The 27309-nt window shown below is 29.4% G+C and overlaps 1 protein-coding gene and 1 long non-coding RNA gene across 2 annotated transcripts; one reads left to right on the forward strand and one right to left on the reverse strand.

Annotated features, from left to right (window-relative positions):
* Positions 1-9124: 9124 nt before the first annotated feature.
* On the reverse strand, positions 9125-10880 carry LOC110649472 (non-classical arabinogalactan protein 31). Its single transcript, XM_021804054.2, has 2 exons — positions 10153-10880; positions 9125-9649 (listed from the first exon to the last, which is right to left on the reverse strand). The coding sequence occupies exons 1-2, from the start codon at positions 10739-10741 to the stop codon at positions 9351-9353; spliced, it is 888 nt and encodes a 295-aa protein (XP_021659746.2). The 5' UTR covers positions 10742-10880; the 3' UTR covers positions 9125-9350.
* Positions 10881-25158: 14278 nt separating this feature from the next.
* Positions 25159-26844, forward strand: LOC131170460 (uncharacterized). The gene is made up of 3 exons (XR_009141200.1): positions 25159-25303; positions 26026-26081; positions 26653-26844. It is a non-coding gene; the product is annotated as an uncharacterized LOC131170460 (long non-coding RNA).
* The last annotated feature ends 465 nt before the right edge of the window (positions 26845-27309 follow it).

Here is a 27309-nt window from a genome sequence, read left to right on the forward strand (position 1 = left end):
AAACCTCAAACCAATGGACAACTTAGAGGGATAACTTGGCCATTGAGATGTTTAATAGTTGGAGAGCAAATAGGACTATCAATTAGATATTTAACTATTTAGTAATGCTTTATTTGTTTGTGTTATTGATTGACACTTGAGTTAAACTTGTATTTTGGATTAAAGGTTTATTAACATTATTATTATTATTTTGCTATTTATATAATCCTAGTAAATTTAATATTCTTTATGTTATAAAATTTTATTTTTATAGTATGGATAATTCAAAGATCGATAAAAGTCAGAATAAAACAAAATTACAATGAAGAACATGGACCAACGATGAAGATAGATGTTTGACTGATTGTTTGATTTAAATGCACCGTGAAAGAAAGTACAAAAGTGAAGGTGGTTTCAAACTAGGACATTTAGTTTATTTGGAGAAACTAATGGCTACAAGGCTACCTGATAGTGCTTTAAAAGCATCAAATATAGACTCTAGATTAAGCTATTTAAAAAGACAATTTTTTGTACTATATGAGATTAAAGAAAAAGGTAGTGGTTTTGGATGAGATGATGAGAAAAAGATGGTGACAAGAGATCGAACTATATTTGATGAGTGGGTTAAGGTACTTATTATTTCTTCTTATTTTTTTTTAATATCTTTATTTGACAAACATATATATCATTATTAGGAAAAAAAAATACAACTTATTTATTTGTCTTTTAATTATTGTAGAGTTACAAAGATGTAAAAGGGTTATATAGAAAACCTTGGCCTTTGTATGATGATTTTGAAGAAGTCTATGCTAAGGATAGAGCTACTGGGACTAATGCCGCAACTACTGCGAATCGAGAAAATCAAGAGATGAACCAAGCAAGTAATATATTCTCAGAAAGTTCTCCTCTAGATGATGGTGAAAATAAATCACAAGTTAGATTATCTAATGAGGCATTTGTTGCTCAGAGTATAAGTAATGAATCAAACAAAAAAGGAAAACATCTTACAAAACAATTGAGGCAATGCAAGGGAAGTATTTAGAAATGATGCAACAAATTATTCAAAGCAACAATGAGTCAGTTGCTCAACTTATGCAAGCTTTTGCAGGAGAAGAAAGAAATGATAGAGCTAATTTGCATGAAGAACTTGGCCATGTTTCTAGACTAACCACATCTTAAATATTACTGGCTATGAGGAGAATGTCTAATGATGACGTGACCATGTTTTTCAGCTTGAAGAATGAAGATGAGAGTATGAATTTATCTGAATGGTTCCTGGAGCTATTTAGATGATGGTTATGATAGAATTTTTTTTTCTTTTTTACAAAATAAGTTATACTAGGACTATAACCATGGATATATATGACTTTTTTTTTCTTTTTTTTTTTTTGTCGATGTTATTTATTTATATTATCAAACTTCCAAACTGTATTTTGTGTTATGCAGCTTTTTGTCAAGTTGTCCAGTGTGTATATACATGTATATAAGTTGGCAAGATAAAGAGAACATAATAATATTATGGTAGATAATAAAAAAACAGTTAATAAATTTTTTAAATTAAATTATTTAAAAATAAAAAATAATATTACCAAAAATAAAAATAAAAAAATAATTTTGATATTTGTTATTAAAATATAAAAATAGATGTTTATATATTTTCATGTGAGCTCAATTTTTTAACCTTTTTAACCTTGTACCAAACGCACCCTAAATCTAATATTTGTTGTAAGCATAGTTATGTGTTGATGGAGCATCTTTATTGATTTATGATATTTCCTATTTTCAAAAAAAAAATTTATGGGTATGGGATGCATGTTACTAAAAGCCTCATTATTTAAGGTCATGTTCAGCAAAAGTTTTTAAGGTAGCATTTAGTATTTTGACTAATGTCAAAACATTATCTTTCTTATTTATATTATTTGATGGCATAGTATTTATACTGGTGTTTAGAGGTTGAGAAAATAGTTTATAAAAAGCTATCCTTTCTAACTTTTGGAGGTTAAAGGAGCATTTTAACTAGGGTCAACAAGATAATATCATAATTTTTACATTTAACAATAACTATTTTTACCGAATATTTTTACTCTAAATCACTATATAAAAGTTAACTACTAATAGCTAATAACTAATAAAATAGTTGATAGTTGTTAAAATAACTGACAGTTACTAAAACAGTTAACAACTATTAGAACAGCTAATATTACCAAGCAGATGATACACTCATTTTATATAGGTATTTTAGGGTAATTTTGTATACATTTTGCTGTTATCATTTAGAATTGTTATGCTTTTAGTCTTTGTTTTAGTTAAATTGTTAATTTTAATTACTTTATATTTGATTCTTGGAATTTTGATGCTTTTGATAGGTTTTATGGTGATTTGAAAGTCAATGATGCAATAGGAGATGATTTGAGATAGTTTGGAAGCTTGAAGAATGAAAAAGATTGAAGAGATTATATTTTAAAATCCAAGCCTACCGAAATTTGCTTAAAGTGTTGCATGGGGTACGCTGAATCCTGCTTATGGCATGTTGTGCTGCTTAAAATACGACACTGGGCATGTTGTAAGTTAAGGCAGTGAAAAGACAACCTCAAACCTAGGGCTGTGCACGGTTCTTAGGGGAACCAAACCGAACCGAAGAACTGTACCGAACCGACAGGAATCGTACTGAACCGAATTTATTTTGATACTTTGGTTCGGTTTTGGTTCTTCACTAAGAGCTGAACCAGAACCATATCGAAATCAAACTGAAACCATACCGAACTGGAACCGAACCGAGAACCGAATTTATATATATGCTTTTATATGTTTTTTTTAAGATGTATTATATACTTTCAATAATTATATATACTTATGTATGTACATATAATTATGAACTAAATATAACTTAATATTACGTTTCATTTTTCTATATTTTCTTAATAATTTTAGTTATAAATACATTAAATTACCTTATCATTCTTAATTATAAATATACTATTATATATATATATATATATATATATATATATATATATTAATTCTTAATTATATTTGTATCTTATAGTTAAATATTTTATGATTAATAAATAGTTAAAATATATATTATATGATATATTATTATATTATATAATATATTTAATCCTAAATTATATATGCACTTTATAATTAAGATTATATAATTTAGGTATGGCTAAAAGATGTATTATATGATATATTATGTATTAATAATTCAATTCAAAACTTAAATGCTAATTCAAGTATGACTTTTTAAGGAAATAATTACATAAAATTATTTTAAGAACCGAAAACCAAACTGGAATCGTACTGAACCGAACCAAAATCGAAAAACCGAGAACTGTACCAAACTGAAACCGAAATAACGAAGAACCGAACCGGAATCGTACCGAAATTTTGAAATTCCGGTTCCTAGGCAAATCCCGAACTGAACTGGAACCGAACACCCCTATTTAAACCCATTGAGATTTGCATAAGGAGCAGCTTAACCAGTGTCGTTGGGTAGTGCAATACTTGAAATCCTACTTGAGATCTGACATTGAGCAAGGCAAAATCTGACATTGGGTATGTCAGAGGCATGAAAAAGCATGCTGACCTGGATAATTTTTACACCTCATCACCTGCGCACGTAGTTGTCCTTGTCCCTTTTTTACCTATATTAGGATAGATTGCTGAACATATAAAAGCATCATGTTCTAGTCTTTTTTACAAAAAGTAAGAGTGAGAAACAAAAAGAATAGAAAAGAAAGAAGAAGATACCATTATTGTGCTGGATTTAGAAGCTGTTGGAGACGTCTGAAGCTGCAAAATTTAGAAATCTTGAATTTTTTTCATTTGGGTTTTTCTATTTTAGCTCATTTTCATGTTTCTTCTTCTTCTCCATTATTTTCTCTTGTAAATATTATCATGAGTGAGTAAAAATTTTACATTTCAGAGTTGGATAATATGTTTTGAATTTATTTGTGGATTTTTTCTAGTTCATTCCAAATTTATATGAATATGAGTTTTGATTCTTTTCCTTGTGTGTTTTATAACTTACCTAATGTGGATCCCATTGGGTCTAGTTTTTAATTTTTGACTGAAGGATAAAAAATGTGAAAATCATTTATAAGTAATCAAAGATTTGAACTTAAAACACCTATATCTAGAGATAAATTAGGTTTTAAAAGGATTATTGATTGATTAAAAAGTTTAATGGATTTTGAGTGAATCAAATATTGTACAAGAGTGAGTTTTGATTTTCTTAAAACACCATTTAGTTTGCTTGAGAAAGAAACTAAAAAAATTAGAAACAATCACATTTAAACTCTATAAATTTAAAAAAATTGAATAAACTAAAACAAATCCCAATTACTTTAAGCATCAATCCCAACTCTGGAATTGTTTTCACTGTTAATTAGTCTTTGATTTTAATTACCCATTGTTATTTTAGTTTGATGTTACCTAATTTAAGAGTTTATTTGCTTTATTAGTTGTCTATTTTACTTAGATTTATTGATTTTATTGAGTTCATTTACATTTAAATTTTATTTACATTATATTATCCCAGATGATCTTCCTTGTGGAACGATATCTTTACTTTGCTACTTGAATCGACCCGTATACTGGCGGATTAACACATCAGCAGAGCTTAGTCTATAGAAGAAAAAAAATTTACATCATTAATTTAAGAAAAAAATTGAAAATGAAAAATTAAAAAGCAGAGAGAGAATGGGACAATAGTCTCTTCTCTTGATTTAGCTTTTGGTACTCGTATGGTTTCGATGCCTGCTGTTGAGCCTTCGATTTCTATTGATTTTGAAATCTTTATCTTCAAGAAGGAGAAGATCTCCCTCATTGGGCAAGAAGATATATGCCATTTTATTTTCTCTCTTTTTAAGACTTAATGTTGATCGAATTGTGAGTAGTCGGAACCTCAGCAAGATATTTTCATGGCTTGGAATTTTGACAGAAGGTATTCTTTAGATTGTTGGTTGGAGAAGTAACGTTGAATTGATTTTTATCAGAGCAACGTTGGGATTGTGGTTTAGAGAGGAGGAAGAAGGGATGATAATGAGATGAGTGTATATTTTCAGACACTCGATTCTCATAAAACTCACCTGCCTTAATTAATATCTAATGGGATGAAACAAAAATGGCAAAATCCACCCATTGCCATTCTTAATAAAAATATAGAATCACATTCCCATTCTTCCAATTTTTTTAAGGGTATTCTTAGGCAATATATATATAAGCTGACACTAAGAAAATAATATCTTCAAAGATACTCTAAAATTGAGACACATAACTTAATAATAATACTTCAAAAAAATTACATGGCATAATTTAAATAAATATTTATAAAATTAAGTCACCTGACTTAATAATAATGCTTAAAATATCTCCACGTAGCACATAATTGAAAAAATTTAAAAACGATCTATTAATTAAATTATTTTAAAATTTTAAATTATATGATGATATTTATCTTAAATTTTTAAAATACACATTTAACTCTTAATTTTGAAAATTTCTTGACATAATTTGTTATAAATGAGTTATTAAAAATGAGTACCATCAAACAATTGTACTAAAAATATAAAATTGTCAATTATGTGGTAATGGTATATTAGTCGTTGTAAATATATTATATCGTACATTCTTTTTAAAAGCTATTTATGAAAATATAGTTAACGATTGTTTAAAAAATGAAACTTTAATTTGATTTTATTAAGACTCCACGTTAGTTTGGAATAGGGGTAATGTGAATGTCATTTCTTGGTACTTCTCCCTCTTGAGCTAGTTTTTGGGGTGAATTAGACTCGATCTATTTTCTTAAGATGGTATCAGAGTCTCTCGACCTCTTATAAATATTTTATGTTTCAAGTGTTCAATTCTGGAACATAAGGGGGTATATTAAGACTCCATATTAATTTGGAATAGGTGTAATGTGCCACTTATATAGCATTGGGTACTCCTCTCCCTCGAGCTAGCTTTTGAGGTGAGTTTGACTCGATTTATTTTCTTATGAGATTTGAATAAATATATAATTATTAAAAATTTTAATAGGAAATTAAATTGCATTACTTTAATAAACAAAATAATGTAAATTAAAAATATAAGATATATATATATATTAAATTATATTATTAAAACAAAATAATAAAAATCACAACTTATTTAATTAATGAATAGCAATGAAAAGTTGTTGAGCAAAAGGCAAAAATTAAAGAGAGATAAACAAAACCTTTAGCAAAAGGAGAAACAATAATAATTATTGGATCTATTCTCTCGGGCATGCAACAAAAAAAATAATAATAAAATAAAATTCTTTTGCATGAAATGCAAATGCCATCTTCTTTATTATTCTGTCCCCTCAATTATTTGATGAAGGATTTCATTTAGTATGCTAAAAAATTCAAAAGATGATATGATAATTGAATAGTTTTAATTCTTAGGTCAAGTAGTACAATTTCAAAGTGACTTTTCTTGCCAAATATGCTTTATTTGTCTAATCTCTAAGCAACAACAACTGTAATCAATATCGAGAGAGGTCTATTAGCAAGGGAAATTATCAAGAATTAATGTGATCTTTTCACCTTTTGCTGTGGCTCTTTTGACATATTCAACAACAAAAGTTTAAATTAAGTAATGTAGGTTAAAAAAAAAAAGGTGTCTTGTTTGAATTTGGTCCACCATATCACAGTAAAAATTGGAGGCAGAAATGCATGATTATTTTCTTTTTTTTTTTTTTCTTACTGGAAAAGGGTTAAATAATAATAATAATAATGGGATAATCTAAGATTTAATTTAATTAAAACTAGTCGTTTTACTTGTGTATTATGTAAATTAATTATTATTTTATTTTAACTATATAAATTAATATATATTTTTATATATTATATTTTCATAATCATATTATAAAATTATGTTAATGATAAAATTTTTAATTAATTATAATTTTATTTCATGTGATAATTAATAAATAAGTTGATTAATAGAGTATTTTTTAAATTGATTGATATATATCAATAAAATAATAAATAAAATAAAAAAATACGTATGCAACATCATGATTTTTAAAATGTCATTCTTAAAATTCTTATACTTTAAATATAGAAATGTTTTTAAAAATAAAATTTTAAATTTTATAATGATTCTTTATATATATAATTTTTATAAAATAATTCATATTTATCTAATCTAATAAAAAATTAATGAGCGGAGTTTTTATATTATTTGAAATTATAAACTTCTCGTTAGGTAAAAAAAATTGTAAATTTATGAATTTTAAAATTCTTAAAAAATTATAATAAATAAAATTTTAAATAATTATTATTTTTATATCTGATATAAGATTTTAATAATAGAAATTTAAAAATATTTAAATAAAAATTAATATTTAATATAATAAATTAATTTTTATATAAAAAATAAAAAAAATTATCACGTATCAATTTTTTAAGTCTCACTAAATAAGGTGTTATTCTTGTAAAGTCATTTTTAAGGTTTTAATATATATATATATATATATATATATATATATATATATATATATATATATATATATATATATATATATTAAAAATTATAATAATATTTTAAAATATAACATACATAAAATAGTTGAATATTGTATATATATATTTTTTTAAAAGCTATATTTGCAAGATTAATTTATTTGAAAATCTGGGAAAATAATGAGATTTAAAAAGAAAATTCTAGCAGGATGGCCTTCCTGAGAATATTGTCAATTACGTGGGCCATTTTGTATCTAAAGCCCATTATCGATGAAGGGCAAATCCAATACCATTTCTCTTCTAATGAGGTCCACCGACATTTATGATTACCGATCAGTGATTAGCCATTTGGATAGGAATTTTTTTGTCTACATTTTGGCTAATCATAATTCAAAATACGTAAGACTCTTATCATAATTTTATTTTTAATTTTAAATTATAATAAATTTAATTTCAGTAAAAATTTCTTGTTGAATAGAATATGTTCTCTTTCACAAGACTAATTGGCCATAAAAATTATGTCTCTAAGACTCCATTTTCTATATGATGTATGTATATAAATTTTTACATTTTAATAAAATTGTTAAAATCTATAAAATAATTTTTTATTTTTTTAAAAAATAATTAAATTTTTTTTAATAAACAATATTTTCCTTTATTTCATTTTTTAAAGTGTTTTAAATATTATAAAAATAAAAATCTATTTTTCAAAGAAAATATTTCATGAAACAAATGAAATTAACTGAAGCAAAGGCCTAATCTCAAGCTGCTATTCAATCATTTTTATTAAATAATTATCACACACAATTACTTAATTTTATAAGTATTTTTATAAAAATTATTAAATTTTAATTTATTTTATAAAACTTGATTTTATAAATTCATTATAATTTAAAATTAAAAATTTTCAAGTTAACTTACCAATTTATCAACTATTTTATAAATAAAATTATTTGATTAATGATTGTTCATGCAAAAAAAAAATAGAGAAAAAAAAGTTTAACTACGAAGTGTGTTCATTTTTTTTAATTAATAAAATAGGATAATTTTATTATAAAATAATTAATAAGTTAATAAATTAATTTAAAAATTTTTAATTTTATAATTAAATTAAAATTTTGTAAATTTTATAAAAATAATTAAAATGTAATAACTTTAATGAAAATACTTATTAAATTGAATGAGTGTGTGTAATATTTACCCATTTTCATTACTATCCTAATTTTAGATTTTTTTTTCCTTTTCTCAATCATTATTTACATATCAAAATAATTGCCCCCCACAAGGCAGACCGATTATCAACATAAACCCTTTTTCTATTCGTCGCATAACCTATAATTTTCACTTTTTTATAATAATTTTATCACATTTAACAGTTGATTGACTTACAGGAAACCCTTGTACATCTAATAAAGGTTGTATTTTATAATTTCTCTTGATTTTTAAACCATTAAACTAACAATCTACCTAAAGGGTCGGTTCAATTAATAGAAGTAAAAGCTTAAAAGCTCTTCAGAACAATATAATGGTGGCTGATGGTGACAAGTTCTTCAGATCAATGCAAATACTTGGCTAATCAGGCATTTGTTCATCAAGCAATTCAATTTATAGGATGAAGAAAGTGAATTTTCAGAGATTCAGGGTAAATGTTACACTCATTAATAAAGTTGTATTTATTAATAATCTATGGATACCAATATCATTTATTTCCCATAAACAAAGATCACATCGACTAATGGTAATTAAGAAATTGAACAAACTCTCATTACAGACACACACACAGAGCAGGAAAGCTCAAACTATATTATATATATAAATAAAAAGAAGGCAAAGAAGCACTAATAATTAAGAAACTGGTGACACGGTAGACATGGATTAACGTGGGCACTTGGGCTCGAAGGCAAAAGGACCAACTGTGTAGAGAACAAATGGAAGCTGATTTGAAACGTATTTCTTCTCTGGCCTCAAGATTCCGCCACTCACTCCACCGTGGAGATCAGTTGGTTTGCTACATGCAGTGTTTGGTGCAGAGACCAGTGACACTTTGCACTTGTGGGCCCCGTAGTTGGTGACTTTCTTGGGTGCTTCAAGGAAGAAGTAGCCGTTCTTGTCCGTTGTGGCCTTGGCTTCTTGCGCCTGCTTGGTATTATTGCACTGTAGTTTTACTGTAGCGCCTGCCATTTTTTTTTTCAAAATGGTCAATTACTAAACTTGTTTAGTTTTTCTTTTTTTTTTTTCCCTTTCTTTTTGAGATAATAAAAACGAAGCTTGAATTAAATTTTCTGCAAGAAAGTCACGTAATGGGAAAAAAAAAAAAAAAAGCAAAGCTGTTTCAGTCTCTGGTCATAACTTATGGTATGGCATTTGCAGTCTTGCAGACATGTACCTTAAAGAAAGAGCTTTCTCTCTCTCTCTCCCCCTTTCAAGATTCAAATCTGTAGACACCCAATGCATCCATGGTGTGCCCCAGAAGAAAATTTCTTTTCTTTTTGTAAAAAAGGATACATGCATTCATAACATTGTCCATGCAAATACACATCAATCCACAGAAAAAGAAGAGAATAGGCCACTCTTCCATGAACAATTTTGGCAACAAGCAGACCAATTTACTATGCTATTATGGTAATGCCAGCTTCTTGACATAGAAAATATTGAAAAGAACTACAAGTTGACTTACCAGAAAGTGGTGAAGCTCCCAAGAGGGTATCAACCCCAGCATACTTGCATGACTTGCAATATACAACACCTTGCACTGCTACGAAACTCCTTGGGAAATGATAGCTTGGTGAGTGAGCCGGAGGCTGTGGGTGTTTTGGGGGCTGAGCGACAGGTGGTTGTGGGTGTTTTGGTGGCTGGGTCGGTGGTTTAACTGGTGACTTAACAGGTGGTTGTTGGCTTTTTGATGGAGAGTGCACGGGAGGTTGAACAGGAGGATGTGAGTGTGGCATTGGTGGGTGGACTGGTGCATGGGCTGGAGAGTGCAGAGGAGAGTAAACTGGGGCATGATTGGGTGGGTGGACTGGTGCATGGACTGGAGTGTGCAAAGGAGAGTAAACTGGGGCATGAGTGGGTGGGTGACCGTCGTGGTGAGTCGGTGCAAGACTTGGTGGGTGGGCATGATGGTGGTGGTGAGGGTGAGTAGGTGGGTGACTTGGTGACACTGCTGGGGAGATCAAATGAAGGTATGATGGGATTTCACCAAAGACAGTGAAACATAGTAGTGAAAGCTGCAGTAGCACAAAAGCTTTAGCTACAGCAAAACCCATTTTTTCTGGTTTCTATCAGAACCTAGAGAGGGAGAGAGATAGAGAGGGAGAGAGATGGTGAGATGGTTCTCTAAACAAAGGATTTTATAGGACTTTAAACAGTGACTCTCAGCGGTTTTTGTTCAATGTTTGCTTTGTTTTTAAATTGTTGGGTATCTGCTGCTTATAGGCTCTTGTGTGCATAGAAAGAGATGATAATAACACAGTTTAAAAAATTATTATTGTAATACATTCAATCCATATATCTTTTTTTCTAAAAAAAATTTATTTATATTATTGTAATATATCCAATGCATATATATATATATATTCTAAAGCAATAAAAATAATTAATAGGCTGGAAATGAAAATTTTATAAAATAATATCATAACAGTAATATATTTTTTTTCAATTGAATTAAAGATAAATTTACCTGCCGCCTCTCATTCAAAGTAATTGTCTAAACTCTCTTCGTCAAGGATATTAATGGCTGACTAGAGCTCTACAGTCATCAATTTAGTCATCAATTTTTCAATTGAAATTGATGATTTCTTTTTCTTTGTCGGCTCTCTGAAAAAATAAATTTGTTTTTGTATTGGGTTATTGACTGAAAATATCTAAAATTTTGTGTGAATTATTTATTTTATTCAGTTGTTAAATTGACAGAAATATAAATTAAACCACATATTTAAAATAAAAATAAAAATTTTTAAATTTTAATTTGAAAGTTAAATAAAATTTTTTTAATTTAGAAATTTCCAATTTAATTATCCGAAATTTAAAGATTTAAAGAACTAGATAGAAAGGGCAATTCGAACAAAATTTTAAAATTTTTCTAGTTAATAGGCCTTTTCTTCGTAGGGTATGAAAAAAGCTTCCATACGTTAAAAGCCTAGACTATGATAACTACATTAGCTTGATTCTCTCAATCAGTTCCCTAGCTGTGGCCTATGCGCAGGCAGACTTATTGGGAGCTCAAGATAATAAATTATTTTCTCCAATCTCCATACAATATGACTAGCAAAGCTTGCATAATTTTTTATTTTTACGTTGAAAGTTTTCAGAAAGAATGAATTATTAGTGTTTAAATATATAATTATTTATTTTGCAAAATAAATACTCAATCTTTCGGCGTAGACCTTGCTTAATTATCAGTATCAACTTTCCTAGATAAGGACTTCAACTACTGTGATCAAAGCTCGATCTGGGGGTGCATTATTTGAATTTTTGTACTGAAAACGTACTTATTAAACACAAATATGGCCAAGAATGATGGTAGTGAGTAGTGGAAGAGAGACAAGTGATACAGAAGTTCACATGCAGTATGGTAACAACTTAAAAGAAAGCCTTGGAATTCTGCACACGTTGCAAGGCATAGGAGAAGTTTCCAAGGACTCACTTCCATTAATAAAGAAATAAAATATTACTTTCATTCTTTGTTATGATTCTTTGCATAGATATGGTTAAAAGTGACCATGTTTGCAGACAAGAACGGCTTAGACAAAAGAGAGAGCAGTGGGGTTACACGTTAGAATCGTCCTAGACTATTTATTTCTCCATTTTTTGAACGTTATGGATTGAGTACTTTTCATAAAATTGCATGGCAGTTTGCATTTTTTTTTTTTTTTTACCGTTATCTGTGTTAATTTTGCATCTATGCATTCCATCATTTTGTCTTATTACTACTCATGGTCGAAAAAGGCACAGACATGCTTACAAATTTTGGGTCTTTGCATTCCAAATTTTATATTCGCAACAGTATATATAAATATTTCCCTAAAATTGCTTTTTATAACAACTTTACTAATCATTTAAAAAAATAAATAATATATAAATGATATATTTACGATAATATAAATAAAAAAAATTCTTACCTAAATTTAATTTACTATTGAATATTGTATTTCTTAGGAGAAATAATTTATTCACACTGACTTTGTATAATAATATTCCTAAATGAATCAAAATTGATAGTAAATTATATGGGTGTATGGTTCCGATTCGGATCGAAGTCTACATAAGAATCGGAACTAAATTAAAATTTTAATATAATTTCAGTACAGTTCTGATTCAATTCTTCATTCTTTTCGTTTTGGTTCAGTACGGTTTATGGTTGAATATTCAGTTTAAATCGAACTGAACCAAACCGAACAAAATTATCAAAACCAAATTATCATATTTTAAAAATCAAACCAAAATAAATGAAAATTGAACCAAATCAAACTGCTCTATTTCGGTTCGATTATGTTTGAATCGATCAGTTTTTTAGTTTTGATGGATTTTTAAATTTAGATTTAATTTTCAAGTTATTTGATCTGATTTTGATCTTGGTTTGATCCTAATAACCATTAATCAATAAAATTATACAATTTATATATAAAAAATTATATATAATTTATAAATTCCTTATAAAAATAAATCAATTTAAAAATCAATAAAGTAATTTAGTTTGGTTTAGTTTAACCAATTTTTTTCTCCAAAATCAAACCGAACCAAAATAACTAAAATTCTTAAAATATACAATCGAACCGAATTGTCTTAAAAATCGAATCGAATTACCGAATTAAAGTGGTTTGGTTCGATTTATTTAGTTCAAATAAAAATAATGCTTACCCCTAATACGGTTCTTGGTTCTTTAGTTCTTGTTCAGTTTAATATGATTTCAGTTCAATTCTCAATTTTCGAAATATTTTATGCAATTATTTCCTTAAAAAATTCATATTTGAATTAGCATTTAAGTTATGAATTAAGTTATTGATACTTAAAATATCATATAATATATATTTTAGTTATTTTTAAATTATGTAATCTTTAATTATAAAGTATATATATAATTTAGGATTAAGTATATTATATAATATAGTAGTATGAGTGTATCATATAATATATATTTTAATTATTTATTAATTATATGATATTTACAAGGACTTAATCCAAAATCGTTTAAAGTGGAGAAAGAGAATTCATATAGCCAACCCCAAATTTTTTGGATAAAGGCTTAGTTGAGTTGAGTTTTATTAATTATATAATATTTAGCTATAAGATACAAATATAATTATGAATTAATATATATATATATATATATATATATATATATATATATAAAATTAAGAATTATAAGGTAATTTAATATATTTATAATTAAAATTATTAAGAAAATATAGAAAAATAAAATATAATGGTAAGTTGTATTTAGTTTATAATTAAAATATACATATATAAATATATATATATAATTATATTAAAAGTATATAATACATCTAAAAGAATAGAAAAATATAAATATAAATTTGATTATCAGATTGATTTTTGTATGATTCCAATTCGATTTTTAATAAAAAATTAGAACTAAATTAAAATATCAGAATAACTTCAATTTAGTATGATTTTTCAGTTTGATTCGAGTTTCAAAAACAAAAACACGCTATAAATCACTAATCAATTTCAGTTCGATGGTAACCTAATTGTGTTATAATTTTTCTGAAGAACCTTGTAGAAATTGAATGGATTAATTAATGAATTTGATTAATTATTGGGAGAAGCAGTAATTAATGCACGTGCCTATGTGCTCTAGGTCATTACGTGCGAAGCAATGCAGGATTTAAAGATATAATGTGCTTGTAAAGTACTCTAGCATTAATCGCATTAAATTCCAAAAATTAAGAAAATTATTTAATGTAATTATTGTATTTATATAAAATTAATCTTAAGATTCTTTATTAATCTTTTTGAAATTAATTGTACAAAGCATTGGGTCATCTAAAATATATACTCAACAATTGGTTTTGAACATAAAATTAAGCTAAACATTAGAGTTGTTGTCCCCAAAAACATGAGCAGTTGTTTTTTTTAAGCAATCTTCAATTCATTCGATATCGGTATCATCTGATTCAATTTAAATATTAAGGTTTTGACATCATTATTATTCAAGATTTCAGAAAGTACTAAGAGTTTCACATTTAAACATTATAAGGAATTTAAAGAGCTTAGAAGAATGAAGGGTTGATTATGTAATTGATTAGTTCTGTCATTTTAACAATGAAGTAATTACATCAAAAGTTTTGGTAAAATTCTTCCAACTAAACATGTGCTTGGTTTTTTCTGCAATGACTATATTTTACCGAGATAAAAACGTGCAATAAAAAGCCCTAAACATGTTGAACCCAACTCAACTCACAGTGATCAAGAAGCCCATTACAACACACAGACCCTCTCAGCCCTTTGCACTGTCCACTCCAGTGTTCAGATTGATAAGAAATAATGATAAGAAAACGAGTATTAAGGATTTATTTGGATAAGGCGAGGAAAGTATAAGTAATAGAAGAGCAAAGAAAGAGAAAGATAAGAAGAATAAAAAAAAGTTTATATTTGAAAAGAATAAATTAATGAAAAGGTAAAGAGTGATGATGTATATTTTTTATATTTGGAAATAAGTGAAAAAAAAAGTAAATTTAAGAGGTATAAAAATAAAAATAATTATATTTATCACCACCCTGTTCTTATTTTTCATTATATTCTAATTTGGAGTGTAAGAAAAATTAAAATTTTATAGGTAAGGGAGGGTAAGACTTACCTTTACTTACTCTTATTCTTCATTAATTCACTTATTTTTCAAAGATAGTAAATATTTCACTTATCTTTCCTTATCTTTATTTACTCATCTTTCACCCTTATCCAAACAGATCTCGAAGGATAAGATTTAATTTGCCATTTATCTTAGCAATAATATTTAGTTTATATAAAATATAAAATTAAATACATCAGATTTTAAAATTAATAAATTGAGTTAATTTGTAAGAGATCAAATTCGATTAATAAATTACTTTATAACTCTTAGATAATTTATTATTTAATCATTAAAATTTTATAAAAATAATAAATAATCTTTATGTTTTTCTGGATTTTTTAAGAAATTGTTCAATGTTTATTAAATTTCTTGATTCTGATTTTCAATGAAAGAGTAAAAGTAAATTTATGGTAAAATTTTTATTTTATTTTCAATTGAATTTTTTATTTTTATCATTGTTATAATTTTTTAAAAAGAAAAAGCAGATTGATAAATGGGTAAGCAAGATAGAGTAAAGAAATAGGGAAAATAAAAACAAACTAATTTATATTTTTTTATAATTTTTGAGAAGTAAATTATAAAATGTGAAAATATTATTTTAGGATCCTTCTTAGTGCATGTATTGTAAATGATTAAATTTGAAGCACCTTTATTTAATTAGCTAATTTTAGAATATAATTAACGTAATTTTTATTTTAAATTTAATAAATTTTTTTTGAAATTATATTTAATTAAATCTTATTATCGAGATAAGGGGTTAAATTAACCCAAACTGACGGTCGTGGATTACAGTCATCAATCAAGCGATGAGGAAATTTAATCGAAAAATTGTTATTAAGTGAATCTCATATTTTGAAAATTATTTTAATTAATTTATTATGGTCAAAATTTAAATATTAATTTATATTTATTATTATATGTAACATATTGAAAAAGAGCATGTCCTATTTTTTCACGAAATCATATTTATAAATAAATTTATAATAATTTTTTAATAATTTCTTTTTTAATATATAAAGCAAGCAGTCAAAGAGAAATTTATCTCAAATTGACAAATATCATCAATTTCGATGTATATATTTTTTAGCAATCTAAATTTGAAGTAAAAATAAGTAATTTTATCGTATGATCATTAAATTTATTGTTCAAAAAATTAAAAGTCAAATACAATTGCAAATTTGATTTAGTTTGAAATTATCGTTTCAATTCGATTCGGAACCATAAGTTAAGATTCTTAAAAAATATGAATTTAAATCAAACTACAGAAGGATGATTTTGATCTAATTCAAAATTAATTCTGATTTTGATCGAACTATTTTCAATTCGGTTTCACTTCGAAACCGGACCGTAGCCACCCCGTAGCTATGTATGTTTGATTCAGAAGGCCCTAGACAAAAGCAAGGATCTGAGCAGACTAGCTAGGCACCAAACAGAGACTGACGAGACGCCCAGGCCAATGAAAATCGAAAAACATAGAGAGGTGTCTAGAGGTCTGCTTAGGGGAGAAGAAAACTTAGGGAGGAGGGGGTGGCCACTCATTCGGACTAAACCTTACAGCCCTTGGAATACCCTCCTCTCCCTTCACAGCACCGCTGAAGCAAAATCCCCCTGGCAAATACAAGCCTCCCCTACCACACCAAACAACAAACAATCGAACCACATCATAGGCCAAAGAGTTCCTTCCATGAGAAGCACAGCTTTGCAAACAAAAACACATGCCCAACATACAACCTAATCTTAAAGTGGGGAGGGAGAAACTACTACGGACAGAGAGCCAAGGATATAAAAAGCAGCTAGATTGCGAGAATTACAAACTCTGAAATTATGAGACTGGACCTGGCAACTGGGCTTCGTGGGTAGTTTGGTCATCACAAATTCTGATTGCATTTGTCCGTTCAATGGGACAACTTGTATTTTCCCTTTTTTGAAAAGTAATGGGATGACTATGGGAGACATGGTAAGTACATCATTTTTCTCTTTTTTATATCTTATTTTAATAAAGTATTAAAGGGATGGGAATGAAGATGGAGAAAATTTTTAATATATCTTTTGCATTTGAGAAATTAAAAAAGTATTAGTTCCATTTTGTTTAGATGAATTAATGAAAAGAGGAGATTTACACATAATTGTAAAAGTCTTTTTGCTACTATATAGAATAATAAAAAATAAAATGAGCAAAATAATGAAAAATCATGTATATAAATTGAATAATAAATAGTAAAAAACAGGGAGTAATGAATTGCTTGTAATTGTATATGGAGAAAATTTTCCCTAAATCCGATTCATTATAAATTTAAAATATAAATATATGATATAGATATATTTAATAGGTGGATCTCAACATATATCTTTTGTCTTAAATACATGATAAACTAGGCATAGATAAGAAAAAATTTCTTATATATATAAATAAAAAGTTGCATAATATCTCAATTTCTTCTATCTATAAAATAAATTTTAAAATTTATGATATTGAAAATAATTATTTGTAATTAAATTCAACTCATTAACTACTTGCTAATTAATTATGCCAATAACCATCAAGTTCAAACTAATTAAACAAACTCAATGATGCTACAACCATCAAATAGTATCCAAAGTTGAGTAACGGGGTAACCGAATAACATACAACTCGAATGAGTAAGCACAAGATACTCAGATATTTGAATAAAGAAGTTATTCGCCCAATCATATCCCTGAATACTCGGATCATACTAAGTGATAGAGTTCTCGAGATAATCGTCATGATCAAAGTCCCATTCACATGAGGACTCTCAAACAAGGTGAACTCCTAGTCTCATTCAATCACAAACTTTTAATCCTAACAGGAATCTACATCAAAGCCTATATAAGTCAGGTATGCATACTAATTAATTAATCCTATTCACTCACAATTTGATTCTATTAATTGATTTTAAATAATAAGGTGTGAGTAATTTTTTTATCAAATTTTTGTATCCATTAATATATTATATTTCCATAAAGAAGTTATCTACTTTGTATTGAAACAATATATATTATAAAATTGATTATTTTCTAATTAAAATTGCACTTATAAAGATCTTGATTAAGCCACAAAGCATCATATATAATATATCCACTCTCTAATTGGACCGTCCTTAGATGAGAAATTTAATTTACCTACTTTACACTTCAATTCTAAGGTATATATATATATCTTTTTTAGTTAACTTATATTCCTAGTGTTGTCTCACATTAGTTTGAAATAAGGTATTTGTATTATATATAAAATTTGTGCATTTCCTCTTCTTGGGATAACTTTTGAGTTAGAGTTAGATTTAATTTATTTTCTCTACATGATATATCAAAATCTACTATGCTTTAATATTAAACTACCTATAAATGTATTTACCTGCAAACTTCATGCTTCAAATGTTCATACCTGGACGTGAAGGAGTATGTTATCCCACATTGATTTGGGATAAAATATTTGAGCTAAATATAAGATTTAGACAAACCTTCCTCTTTAAACTAGTTTTTGAATCTTCACCCTCTTAATTTTCTACTTAAGGAAAAAAAAAATTATTTGGCTCTCCTCTCATCCTCTATGGTTATAGTACCCATCTACATATATTGGTACATCGTTTTAATCAATTTTCTATGCAAACAAGTCTTTGGAGTATAATTTTTTTATACCAAAAAAATATGAATATTTAACTACTGATTAAATTATTAAATCAAGAAATACGTAAAACATTTTCTATAATTAGAAGTGAGAAACACAATTATTCATTGCAAAAATGCATACAAGGAAATACATAAATTCAAGAAGAATGAGAATTGAACATGGAATTCCATAGATGTATGAGGCATCTATGGAAACCTTGCTAATTAAATCAAAATTTTTTTTTGGTGGGCAAGAGAATTTTATTAATGATAATAAAGATAAAGGAGAGGATGCAGAGAACTAACATAAAATTAACCCATAACCAAAAGCCCAAGTTAATTAGATCTGATGTGCTAACCCTAATTAATCTACAATTAACACAACTTAATTATAAAGGCTTCCAAGGTGTCATTTGTTAGAAAAAATAATAATAACAATAGGCTTTGATAGCGAAGTCACTCTCCTTAAGAAAATTATGCTCCCCCTCTATGTTGCTGTCGAGTAGTTTGGGTAGATTCCTTCAGGATAATAAAGCGAAAACAGAATTGTAGACAACAATTCTAGAATTTTCTCAAGAATAAATTAAAGAATAATAATGTTGATTGTAAGTAGAAGTAAAGAGAAGAAATAGAAGAAAAAGAATTAATAGATTTCTATTTAAAACTGCTACCATTTATAAAGCATTTATACTTCTTAGAATAGAACAATTATATTTGTTCACTTATATCTCTTAAAATAAATACAATTGTTGATAATAAACAGTTTTTTTATGCCTTTTAATAAACAGACATAAATCTTTCGATACGAGACAACTTACAATGTCACTAACTATTTCTAACAATCCCTCATTTAGTTAGTAATAAAAACAATCAACATGAATTAAGATTTATACATACAGAATGTGTCTTTCGACTTAAACCTGCTATTAGTATAAATATTTCAAAATCTCATCGAAATTATTGGTTACATTTAAATATTAAACTATAATTTCTATATTGACGAGATCGAAAATATCATACATATAAATCTTATCAATTTCTTTAACACATTCACCCTAAGCTTTAGCACCATATTATGACCTTTTGCTAGCTCCTGAATTCATAAACACTTACTAAGTCACAATTATGGACTTCTTAGTTCTAAACCAAACTCAGTATCTTCATTAAGAGTAATAAATAGGTTGGGTCGTGAAAAAGTTGGTATCAGAGCCTAGGCTCTAGATTCATGGGAAATAATATAATAGGGAGTGTAAAAAGGAGTCTTGTTAGGATGTTACATGCGGAGTATAGGATTCTGTTTCGTCTTTTTCTGTAATTCTTTGTTTCTAGATTCTGCGTTATACCTTGGGAAATATAAGAGTACCTCATTTAGTGTCTTAATTTTCGTGGAGTACATAGAAACGTGAAATAGAATTTAGCAAACTTATTGAGGTCTACCATGGAAACACGTACTCCAATAAATACTATATTTTTGTCAGTATGGGTTTAAATGGTGTGCCCATTTCGTGCAAGGCACGAGTACATAAAAGTGAGTCTTGAAAGTATAGTTGCCCTAGATAAGGATGAGGATACCATCATCGGTAGATGACCCAATGTAATAAGTTTTTGATAATAGAAGATTCAAAAGAGATAAGAAATTGGGAGACCTAGTCTGTCAGGACGTATTGTAGTAACTATACAATGTTCTCGATGTCTGCTCTGTAAGCTGCAGATTACAGTACCGACATTAGATTATTATGTAGAGCTGCGTGCATCCTCGTGGTGCTCCATAATAAGGGTGTTTGAGATGGCTTCTGTTTTGGTACAGTTATGCCAGAACAGAGTTCTACATTTGCAGAGGAGTTGGGAACTCCTGGTTAAGAGTCTAGAGTTAGAATATTGAAAGGGTCACAGTTGGGTGATAACTAGAGTCAGTGACTCAGTTACCCTAGCATGAGCTAGAGTTACATCAAGAGTTGCCATCAGATCAGAGGTTTCGGATTAGTTGCAAAATAAAGGTGACACTTATAGAGTGAGAATAGTATACCTTGTGTGTATCAGTAAGGTGTAAAGTACAACCCTACTACCTAGAGAAGGTCGAAACTATGAATTGGTGATTTATAGAGCTATGATATGATAAAAGAGTCATTAACTTGACATGGTTTTGGGCAAGGTGGTAAATGTAGTACCTTTGTTGCAGCAAGTTAGGGTATAGACCTATCTTTTCAGAAGGGATCGAAGGTTATTACTGATAATGATGACTTATAGAATAGTGTCCCAGATGGGACTGTAGAGTGTGGTAGAGAGTAGTTGGCTCGGGTATCCTGCGGAGGATACAAGTTCTATTATAGGAATCCTATATAATCAGATCACAATGGATGTAAATCCTTTGAATTGGATGACGGGTTTGGGTGCCCGGAATCTTAAGTTTTGGCTAATTGAGTAAACATGGAAAATAATAATAATAACAAATAAATAAAATTACTGCAAAATCAGTTCTCGAGGTAGTAAGGATATTATGTAAGCTAAAGGATAAGAATAGAGATCATACAATAAAAGTATGACTGTAATTTCCTGAGTTCTTTTCTAACTTCATATTGTTCAAAACAATAGTATAATCTAATTATAACAGTATTAAGAGTAATAAATTAGTGAAGATAAATCACAGAAGGCCAATGGATAGAGAAAGTACAGAATGAAAGTTTGGACAATTGATTGCAGATGCAATATAATGTAAATGCCAGTGAAAGTACTAGCTAGAGTGGTCAAAGGACCAAATCTGAGTAGCACATATATGTGATAACGTGGTAGAGACTCTGAAAGATATAGTTAGCAAGTACAGCTGTCATGTTAGGAAGAAGAATGGAACCAGGGATAGAATAGCCAAGTTCTATTTTGGGTAAGACAAAGGAAATAAATAAAAGGACAACCTGAAGGGCGCGTAACAAAAGGAACAAAGTTAAGATATAGGGTAGGCTAAGTGTTATTATTGGCAAGGTGAATGACAAGGATGAAGAAACCGAAATGGGACCATATTAGTGAGAATAGTGATGGAGGTATAGAATCTAGTAATGTGATACTCATAGCATGATGTAGTTGAGATTGTGACAGGGGCTAAAATATAGAGCTTGGAGTTATATGATTGGTCATATTTTATCTATTCCCTATTCCTAAGGTGAAGTGAATAGCAATGGGACAAGATTCTTTGAACTTGTTAACAGTATCAAGAAGATTAGGCGAGGAATACAATAATAATGAGCAAAAGCTAGAAGTTTGCGAGGGTATTGCGGACTATCTAATTAGGCAGAGAAAAAGAAGTTAGTAAGTAGTAAGTTGAATAAAAGTCAATTTAAGGGATCAAATAGGTATGATGAGTGGAAAGAATTATAGATAATGACACATAGGTTTTAGGTTAAACTTTTGAGATAGTGAGAAGATAGTAGAGGTTCATTATGAATGTCAGGCAAGCATTGTTAGTGTGATCAACAGAATCGCTTTGCAGTGAAGCAATGGCGACAGAACAACAGTAGGGGTAGAACGAGAAGTGACAAGTATGGGTGGTTATAAATCACTAGAAAGTTCAAGGATCAAATTAATGACCATAGATAAGGGTGGAATTAGTGTTGGAAGAATCTATTAGTGAGAGAAATCTTTCAGGAATCAACAAAAGTTAAGGGCACAATATAAACAATGATAGATATGAATTATAGGTCGAGTATAAGTAAAGTTAATAAATTATAAAATATTATGTCAGGAAGGACAATGGTATGATAAAGGGTTCATGCAGATGATACCTTATAGGTAGAGCACAATTGTGCTAAGAGATGATGAAATTTGAAGAGAAAGACAAAAAAAAAAAACATAGGTTAAACGTTATTATATGGACAATCGGCGTAGTTGAATATAAGAGAATATTTTTCTTTCTTTTCAAGTTTAGCTCGTGTTTTTGATTCTAGAACGTTATATAAGGAACAGAAACTGAGTCAAGGAGACCTAGTTATTTAAGAGTTTGGTAGGCACCGATCCATACACAATTTCCTGAGATGAGAATGACAATAAGTGCATACTTAGTGTTAAGTATGAAAGGACGATCAGAGTAATAACAGGGGTTAAATCGAGCTAGTTACTAGGGCTTACAACCCTTTTGAACTATAAGCTGGAGGAAGTGCTAATTGCTAATGAGTTACAGTGAATAGAATTGTTGCTAATGGGAAAAGTTGAGACTGAAGTTTGGAAAGCCATGGGCAGTATATGTGATTATATTAAGGAGAATGAACACGTGAAGTATCTTGTTTGGAATTAAGGCATGACTCATATTTCCCACAGCCGTGTTAGTTCAGATGGAACTTATAGTTTATGGGGCTCATATTCATCCAGGATAAGCAATTTCCTACTAAGGCTGGTAGGGAATGATAATGTTCTGAGAGTTAAGTTGAAAAAAAAAAAGGGATACAAGAAAAATTTTCTATGGTTAATTATAAGTGTTACAAAAGGTGAAGAATGTGCTGGTAGGAGAAAATCGTAAGGTTAGAATTCCCGAAGTAATAGAACTAGTAATCAAGATAAGACTAAGAAATAAAATGAAAATTAAAGTTGATGATGGGATGGACATTCTTGAAGGAAAAAGTGTAAGGATGAGATAGGACTAAAATTAAGGAATAAGTACAGCAGGTTGAAAAGATATCAACAATACCAAAAATAGGAAAAGGGAAGTGGATAAGATGCAAAGGACAGGAAGAAAGCTCGATAGAGCCAGTTATAATGATGAGGATAAGGAGGAATAGGTATGCTAGGAACACACTAAGGGATGTTTAAAACAAGTTATTATGAGATGATAGATTAAAGGAGTAGTGAAGCCTCGATCTGAGTGCCAATGTGTCAGAAGTAGACCACATACTAAGAAGCTATAGGAAGAAGTCTAGATATTTCCATTCCAGAGAAGGAGTGAGAATTGATAAAGTCGCATTGGATTGAGTTGTCAAGGAATATAAACACTTTTGTTACCTATAAGGAGAGACCCAATTTACTTTCCAATGTTGATAAATGATACACTTGGCCCTTGGAGGAGACTCTACCTGACTAGTTACATAAGATGGATAGAGGTTGGTTTAAGTACCTTAGTAATGACACAAAAGAAATTAAAAATTTGAAGTAGCATGGGAGTGAGAAGATTTATAGGTGTTGACCACTGAGGTCATAAGAAGAGTGAAGATCTCGAACAAGATGCCTAGATTAGGTGCTACAAGAAAGCTACTCATAGGATACCATAGAATAAGAAACATAAGTTATGTCATTGGGGAAAACAGAAATTATTAAAACAAAGGAATGATGACTGAAGTCACCAAGAGACATGTTGGGGCGTAATAAAAGTGAGGTAAGCACCAAAGTTGATTGAAGTTATGAGACATCAAGTCAAGAACAGTAAGGTATAGCGAATACTTGAAATGTCAGAAAAATGGTCAATAAATAGTTACAAGATAAAAGCCCTCTAGAAAGAGATGATGACAAATAGGACATTATAGTAGAATCAGAGAGCGATAGAATGTCATATATAATATACGAAGAGTTTGAAGAATAAATGTTTTACTAATCTCTGCATAGCTGGAGGAGTAATGATTGCACTTGTTCCGATAATCTTCTTTTCCATATCTCTTGTTTCTTCGAAAATTCGAGGACGAATTTTTCTTAAGGGGGGAAGAATGTAACAACCCAGAAAAAAAAAAAGTAAAATTGATTTGAGTTTGGCGTGTGACAGTGGATTTCCACTGTCACTGCCAACATTAAAAAAAAAAAAAGGTTCAAAAAAAATGGGAGGAGGACCCCCCCCCCCTATTTTTCTCTTCTCTCCTCTCTTCCCCTCTCTTCTTCTTCTTTCTTTCTCTGGTGACCAGCCGACGACCTCCCAAGCGGCTCCCCACCCGGCCGGCGACCCTCCGGCTACGGCAAGAGCCACCAGAAACGGCAACAAGAGAGGGAGGAGAGAGAGAAAACGCGTGCATAGTGGGCAGCTACTTTCCGGCGCGATTCCGGCTTCATTCGACGTCCGATCGAGGCGATTCAGGTGGCGTTGGAAAGCTTGTTCCGAGAGCTTTCTTTTGATACCAATTTTGCAGCAAATGGAGGTCGGATGAGTGAGATATGGAGGAGAGAAGTTTCGGGTTTTCCAAGCTTTTTCGTCAGATCTAGGACGATCCGACCGTTGGATCGACGATCGGAGACCACATATGGACTGAGGAAGAGGAGAGGAACATGATGGTATGATCAGATCCCGCAAATGTCACCGACGACCGGCGGCCAGCCACCGTGCGTGGTGGTTCCGGCGGTGGCTCCGGTGGGCTATGGAGATGATTCAACTTCCAGAGGCTTCCTCATAAATTTTTGGAATTTTTGAGACACAGATAAACTTCGGGTAAGACTATTTTTATTATTGAGCATAAATACAGTGTTTCTTAAACAGGAAAAATTGGAGAAAAATTCTAAGAAAAATATATGATGAAAGTAAAATTATTTGGAGATATTCTATGGTGTTAGTTGAATTTTTGAGTAATTGTAGAATATTTTTGAGAAATATAGATAGATTTTAGTTAGATTTTTAGCATATGGGCATATAAGATTATTTGAAATTAAGATATTTAAATTTTATATAATTGATTGAAGCTTGAGGATGGAGGTTTAAATATGTGAATATTGAATTGGGTTGAATTAATAATATGTTAGCTGTTGGAAACTTATGGAATCGAGTAAAATTCTTGAATAAAATATCCATGGGTGATTAGAAAATTACAATTCATTTTGCAATAGCCTTATAATATTATTAAGGATCACGGGACAAAATTTTAGAATTTTTAGAGCTTGTTTGAGTAGATTTTTACAAAATGTCAATTATAGGGACTAAAATGTAAATTTTAAGGCTTTGAGTATTCCTTGGTTTGGAGGGCCCAAGAGGGGCCATATAATGATAATGAGATATGAGTTGAATTTAGAAGTGTTAATTTGAGCCTTTTTGCAGGTTGGGTAGGTCCCAGGTATAGGGAAAACTCTGCCGGATTTTCGGCATGAATTAGGCTGTCTATTGCCTCTTTAGAGTTTTATCTTAACTTAGTACTAATAAATTTATAATTTAATTATTAGGTGATCGAGGTCAGCTATTTTCTACATCCAGCAGCCACAATAGTCATCGGTGTACTGTGAGTAAAATATTAATTTTAATTGTAATTTCACTATTATTATATGTTCAAGCATGCCCATGCATCACTTATATGTATGTATCTATGTAGTTAAACTCTAGGCACGTTTTATGTTGCATTCATAACTGTTAAAGTGCCTTGGATGTTGTTGTGGTAATTTGGAGCAGTGTGCGTGCGTTGGCGTGCGTGTGATGTGGTGTAGACTATGGATAGGACGGGTAGATACGGCTTGAGATCTTAGCTGGGACCCGGTCCTTTGAGGTAGACACGGCTTGAGTTCTTCACTGGGACCCCGATTTGGTTATTAAGTGGAAGTCCGAAATGAGTTGTTATTTGTGAGGTTGGATTTAAGAGAGCTGTATAGGGGATCAGCTCCCATATATTATGATTGCTATTATTGGGTGTGTGAGTGCTCCAAATTACCTTTTTGCTGTTATGATGTGAAATTATTGTTGATGTTGCATTTCACTCTACAGGGTGCATTAGCTTTAGATAGTTATAGAGATTATGGTTAAAATTGATATTTTACTCTCTGAGTCGAACGCTCACTCCTGTTCAATATTTTTTCCAGGCCACAGGAGGAGTTATTTTACAGAGCAACCTGTTTTCTTCCTCGCAGGTTTAACGTCGATTATTTAATTGTTTTACTATCTTTTCTAAATTTAAAATCTAGAACTCCGCATGTGTTAGTAATAGTGTGGGCCTTGTTAGAAATTGTGTTAATTTAAATTTTTCAGATTAATAAATGAAGATTTGTATGGTATTTAAATAGTTTGTAAATGAGGTAACAGGCTTGAGCTGGACTCCCGTAATTTTAGTTTTCTGAAAATTTCTGGGCTAAGTCGACCTGAAATGAAATTATAACAGTTTGATTTAGATTATTTTATATGCATATTGGGCCTAAATTATGGGCCTGGTTATGGATTTGAGGAATAGTTAGGCTTACTACGGGCTTCGGGGGCTTTAGGCTGGCCCAGGTCCTAGTGCCGGTTCGGCCCATAGGTTGGGTCATGACAGGTTCAACTTACTTAATTCAAACCGAATAATGCTTACCCATAATACAGTTCTTGGTTCTTTAATTTTGGTTCAGTTTAATATGATTTCAGTTTAATTTTCAGTTTTTGAAACATTTTATGCAATTATTTCCTTAAAAAAATTATATTTGAATTAGTATTTAAGTTATTAATTAGGTTATTAATACTTAAAATATCATATAATATATATTTTA

The sequence above is a fragment of the Hevea brasiliensis genome, chromosome 11 (assembly GCF_030052815.1).
Source record: "Hevea brasiliensis isolate MT/VB/25A 57/8 chromosome 11, ASM3005281v1, whole genome shotgun sequence".
Classification (NCBI taxonomy): Eukaryota; Viridiplantae; Streptophyta; class Magnoliopsida; order Malpighiales; family Euphorbiaceae; genus Hevea; species Hevea brasiliensis.

What these genes read in the sequence shown, in the direction of transcription:
- LOC110649472 (XM_021804054.2), bottom strand. Translation starts at nt 10,741, where the DNA reads ATGGGTTTTGCTGTAGCTAAAGCTTTTGTGCTACTGCAGCTTTCACTA. An exon ending in GGGAGCTTCACCACTTTCTG is followed by an intron (nt 9,650 to 10,152) that starts GTAAGTCAACTT and finishes AAAAAATGGCAG; the next exon opens with GCGCTACAGTAAAACTACAG.